The sequence below is a fragment of the Tupaia chinensis genome, unplaced genomic scaffold, assembly GCF_000334495.1.
Source record: "Tupaia chinensis unplaced genomic scaffold, TupChi_1.0 Scaffold000214_1, whole genome shotgun sequence".
NCBI classification, from domain to species: domain Eukaryota; kingdom Metazoa; phylum Chordata; class Mammalia; order Scandentia; family Tupaiidae; genus Tupaia; species Tupaia belangeri.
The window spans coordinates 590,767-596,197 of NW_006159689.1; the positions used below are offsets into that span (position 1 = coordinate 590,767).

Consider the following 5,431-nt stretch of genomic DNA (forward strand, 5'->3'; position numbering starts at 1 on the left):
CAAGGGAGATTTTTACTTCCTGTATTATAGACTTCATTTCTAACAGTTCTGTTTGACTCTTTTGTAAAGCGTGTAATTCCTCTTTTAGATCTTGCATGAATTTCCTCACCTCCTGGAACTCATCAACTTTTTTCTCCTTTCTCTTTAGCAGTTCATTGTCTCTCTTCTCTTCCATCTCAGTTAGCTTCGCCATTATGAATGTTCTAAATTCTTTATCAGACATTTCCATGATTTGCATTGAACTGCTTGTGGATGAAGAGGAGTTATTCTTTTCCCTTGGAGGAGAGGTATTTTCTTGCTTTCCCATATTTCTTGTGGTCCTCTGGTGATTTCTTGTCATCTGATGGATGGTGTTTTTCTTTCGAATTCTTGAAGTTCAATCTGAGTGTTCAGGAGCAAGCAGAAAGAGGTGATCTGGAATCTCTTTGCCGTTCTGTTGTGATTGCTGGTGCAGCAGATTCAGTAGATGTTAAGGAATATGTTAACCCTGATAGTATTTCAATGTTTAGCTACAGTGCCCTTAAATCCATCTAGAAACACATTGAATGGAATTGAAGAGTGGAGAGAAAAAAAAGAAAGAAAGAAAAAAAGAGAGAGAAACAATGACAAAGAGGGAAAAAAAAGACAAAAAAATTGTAATTATTGTTTTTCTTAAAAAAATAAAAAAAAACAAAAAAGATTTTAAAACCCCAAAAATAGAAAACTGCGTGGCGCACAAAATGACTAGTTAACAGGAGCCATGAGGAATCCTCTTCTGAAGGCTTCAACTCTCCTGCCTGGGCAGAAGGACCAGAGGGGATTATTAACAAAACAAAAGGTGGAGCTGGGAGCAAGAGAAAAACTTTACCTTTAAAAAAACGTAAAAAAGAAAAATTACAAAAAAATGAGAGGACAGAAGCAGAGAGAGACAAAGACAGAGGCACAGAGACAGATAGAAGGCCAGAGGGGCTCCCTACCACGCTAGCTTTGTTTACTGGAGGTTGAATTATCGGTAGAAAATCTTCATTTTTCCTGTCCCCTGCAATGACTAGTTAGCAGGAGCCATGAGGAATTCTCTTCTGAAGCAATATGCAAGCACTTTTCCAACTGAGCATTCCCCTGTCCTTTGGGGAGATATTCAGGAATGGGATTGCTGGATCATATGGGAGTCCTATTTGTAGGTCTTTGAGGAACCTCCATATAGTTTTCCACACTGGTTGGACTAATTTACATTCCCACCGACAGTGTAGGAGAGTTCCCTTCACTACAACCCAGCTAACACTTACCAATTTTTGTATTTTTAATCTTCAGCATTCTAATAGGGGTTAGCAGGTATCTCATTGTGGTTTTGATCTTCATCTCCCTTATAATGAGGGATGTCAAGGTTTTTTTCATATGCTTTTTGGCTGTTCACCACCACCATTTGCCAAAGAGGTTTTCCTTTTCCCACTGAATTGATTGATATTCTTTGTCAAAAATCAGTTGACTGTATGTTTGGGGGCTTATTTCTAGAGTCTCTGTTCTGTTCCATTGGTCTGTCTGTTTCTGTGCCAATACTATGCTGTTTGGATTACCACAGCTTTGTAGTTTTTTTTTTGGTTGGGGAGTGAGATGCCGCCCACTCCACTCTTCTTGTGCAAGATCACTTTGGCAATACAGGGTCTCTTATGACTGCAGGAAAATTGTATGATTGTCTTTTCTAGATCTGTGAAGAAGGTCTCTGGTAATTTGATTGGAATTGTGTTAAATATGTAGATTAATTTAGGTAGAATTGCCATTTTGATTATATTCTTCCAATCCAGGAACATGGATGTCCTTCCACTTTTTGTGTCTTTTTCAATATTTTTTAAAAAAGATTTTCATAATTTTCCTTGTAAAAGTCTTAGACTTTCTTGGTTAGGTTTATCCCTAGGTATCTTATACATTTTGTGGCTATGGTAAAAGGGTTCCTTTCTTCAGTTCTACTTTATCAGCTTGTTATTGGTAAATAAAAATGCTATAGTTTTTTGAATGTTGATTTTGTATTCTGCCACTTTACTGTATTCATTTATTACTTCAAAAAGATTTTTCATGGACACCTGAGTCTTCTATATATACCGTCAAGTCATCTGCAAATGAAGACATTTTCAACTCTGATTCCCCTATTTGAAAGCCTTGTAATTCTCTTTTCTGATTGCATTGACTAGGACTTCCAGTACTATATTGAAAAGAAGTGGAGACAGTGGGCAGCCTTGGGACAAGCAGACTCCAGTGTAGTTGACAGCGGTTCGAGTCCCAGACCTGTCAGCTTAAATCTCATGTCGAGGGCACGAGGACATGTGTGTGTGTGCCCAAGATCCCAAGAGGAGAATGGAGGAGAAGGGACTGGCCATCCCCCATGGGGGGTGATTTCTCTCTTTTTGTCTCTTTATCTCTCTCTGTCTCTCTGGCAAGTGCACGTGCCCTATAGCAAAAATCGCCCTTTAAAAAAAAGAAAGAAAGCAAAAACCTCTCCCCCCGAAAAAAAAAAAAAAGAAAAAAAGAAAGAAAAGAGAAAAAGTAGGCAGTCTTGTCTTTTTTTATTTTATTATTTTTTTTTGAGAGGTTTTTGCTCTTGCCAGAAAGACAGGGAGAGACAGAGAGATAGAAAGCAAGAAATCACCCCCCAGGGGGATGGCCATGCCGCAATCCCTTCTCCTCCATTCTCCTCTCGGGATCTTGGGCACGCACGCACACACGCGTGCCCAGCGTGAGTTTAAGCCACCAGGTCCAGGATTCTAAGTGTGGTCGACTACATGGGAGTCCAGCGACATAGCCATTACGCCAACTGCTGGTCCCAGCAGCCTTGTCTTGTACCAGTTTTTAGTGGAAAAGTTTTCAGCTTTTCTCCAAGAGATTTTTCTTACGGTTTGAATCTAGGGAATGAAAGAAATAGAGGAATTGAAATAGAGGAATGAAAAAAAAATAGACCTTCCAAGATTTTTGACCTGAACAAAATTAAAGCTAACAAACATCTCAACTCTATTACTTTCCCTTACTGCAACTCATGTGAAGGATCTTGGGGCAAAATGGTCCGAGCTCTGTGAGAGTGACGCGCCAAGTCCATGTGACCCCGGCAAGGGTGAATCAGTGTCACGTGTCAAAGCCAAGACGTTGCCTGCTGAAGAAATGTCCTTAGTCCTGTGGCATAAATGAACTGCATTTCTTTCTTTTTTTGGAGAGGTTTTTACTATAGGGCGCGTGCACTCACCAGAGAGACAGAGAGATAGAAAGTGAGAAATCACCCCCCAGGGGGGATGGCCATGCCGCAGTCCCTTCTCCTTCATTCTCCTCTCAGGATCTTGGGCACGCATGCACACGCCCAGGGTGAGTTTAAGCCACCAGGTCTGGGACTTGAACTGCAGTTGACCACATGGGAATTCAGCAACATAGCCATTGCGCCAACTTCTGGTCCCAGAGCGAACCGCATTTCTACTCTTGGTATGGACACACAGCAGTCCAGGTACGTGGGCTGAGCTCTGAGCTACAGGCCCGTGTGATGTACTGCGAATGTGGGAGCGCGCTCTCCTGTAGGTTCCAGACTGTGCAACTGCGCTCGACGAATTACAGGAGGTACAGCTGACTAAAGAGGAAGATTCAGAGACCAAAAGAGAAATGTCACTCAATCTCAGGATTTCTTGGTTTGTGTTCTCAGGGGAGTGAACGACCGGGCCATGGAGACGTGGCTGAACCAGTCATCCGAAGGCGGCTTTGTCCTCCTGGGCATCTTCTCCTACAGTCCAGCCGACCTCGTGCTCTTCTCCGCGGTGATGGTGGTCTTCACAGTGGCCCTGTGTGGGAACGTCCTCCTCGTCTTCCTCATCTACGTGGCCCCCCAGCTGCACACACCCATGTACTTCTTCCTCAGTCAGCTCTCCCTCATGGACCTCATCCTGGTCTGTGACATCGTGCCGAAGATGGCGGTCAACTTCCTGTCCGGCAGGAAGTCCATCTCCTTTGTGGGTTGTGGCATCCAGATCGGCTTCTTCGTTTCTCTCGTGGGATCTGAGGGGCTCTTGCTTGGACTCATGGCTTACGACCGCTACGTGGCCATCAGCCACCCCCTTCACTACCCCATCCTGATGAGTCGGAGGGTCTGTCTCCAGATCGCTGGGAGCTCCTGGGCCTTCGGGATAACCGACGGGCTGATTCAGATGGTGGTGGTAATGACCTTCCCCTACTGCGGCTCGAGGGAGGTGGACCACTTCTTCTGCGAGGTGCCAGCTCTACTGAAGCTGGCCTGTGCAGACACGTCCCTCTTTGATACCCTGCTCTTTGCTTGCTGTGTCTTCATGCTTCTCCTCCCCTTCTCCATTGTCGTGGCCTCCTATGCACGCATCCTGGGGGCTGTGCTCCGCATGCACTCTGCTCGGGCTCGGAAGAAGGCTCTGGCCACCTGCTCCTCCCACCTGGCAGCGGTCTCCCTCTTCTACGGTGCAGCCATGTTCATCTACCTGAGGCCTAAGCGGTACCGGGCCCCGAGCCATGACAAGGTGGTCTCTGTGTTCTACACGGTTCTTACTCCTATGCTCAACCCCCTCATTTACAGCTTGAGGAACCGGGAGGTGATGGGGGCCGTGAGGAAGGGGCTGGGCCGTTGCAGGGTTGGCAGCCAGCGCTGAGGCCAGTGCTCCCTTTACTGCTGTGTGAGGCTGGGAAGTCGCTTTCCCTGGCGAGTGTGCAATTCCATCAGCAAATGAGAATCCGGACACCTGCCCAACCCCTCAGGGACTTTGTAAGGATCACAACACACATAAAAGCATGAAGAGGCAATGCCTTGCTGCCATGGTCATTTTTGATTGTTTATGGCATCCCGGAACTAAATTTATTGTACTTCTTAATTTTTAAAAAATATATATTTTTTTGAGTACTTACTAAGTCCTAAGCACTTTTCCTGTTTTCTTACATACCAACTTCTTTTTCTTCTCTTACTCCTCCTCCTTTTTTTTTTTTTGGAGAGGTTTTTGCTTTAGGGTGCGCGCGCTCGCCAGACAGACAGAGACAGACAGAGAGACAGAGAGCAGGAAATCACCCCCTAGGGGGGCTGGTCACGCCGCAATCCCTTCTCCTCCATTCTCCTCTTGGGATCTCGGGCACGCATGCACACAAGCCCAGTGTGAGTTTAAGCCACCGGGTCCGGGACACGAACCGCGGTCGACTACGTGGGAGTCCAGCGACATAGCCATTACGTTAACTGCTGGTCCCACTCCTCCTCCTTCTTTCTTCTCAATTTGCCAGAGGGCACATGTGCTCACCTGAGAGACAGAGAGAGGGAAAATGGAAAGCACCCCCTACCCCCTGGGGCATGGTCATGCTACAATCTCTTCTCCCCTGTTTCTGGGATTTGGGGCCCACGTGCACATGTGCCCGGTGTGTTTTCCCAGCCACTGGGTCCAGGACTGGCACAGCACGGTTGGTCATGAGGGATTCAGCC

The 5,431-nt window shown here is 46.0% G+C and overlaps 1 protein-coding gene across 1 annotated transcript; it reads left to right on the plus strand.

Moving 5' to 3' along the window:
- Positions 1-3,649: 3,649 nt before the first annotated feature.
- On the plus strand, positions 3,650-4,928 carry LOC102494999 (olfactory receptor 56). Its single transcript, XM_027771449.1, has one exon. The coding sequence runs from the start codon at positions 3,672-3,674 to the stop codon at positions 4,617-4,619; it is 948 nt and encodes a 315-aa protein (XP_027627250.1). The 5' UTR covers positions 3,650-3,671; the 3' UTR covers positions 4,620-4,928.
- Positions 4,929-5,431: the final 503 nt, after the last annotated feature.

Excerpts from the sequence above, each read along its gene's own strand:
- LOC102494999 (XM_027771449.1), top strand. The coding sequence starts at position 3,672 with ATGGAGACGTGGCTGAACCAGTCATCCGAAGGCGGCTTTGTCCTCCTG.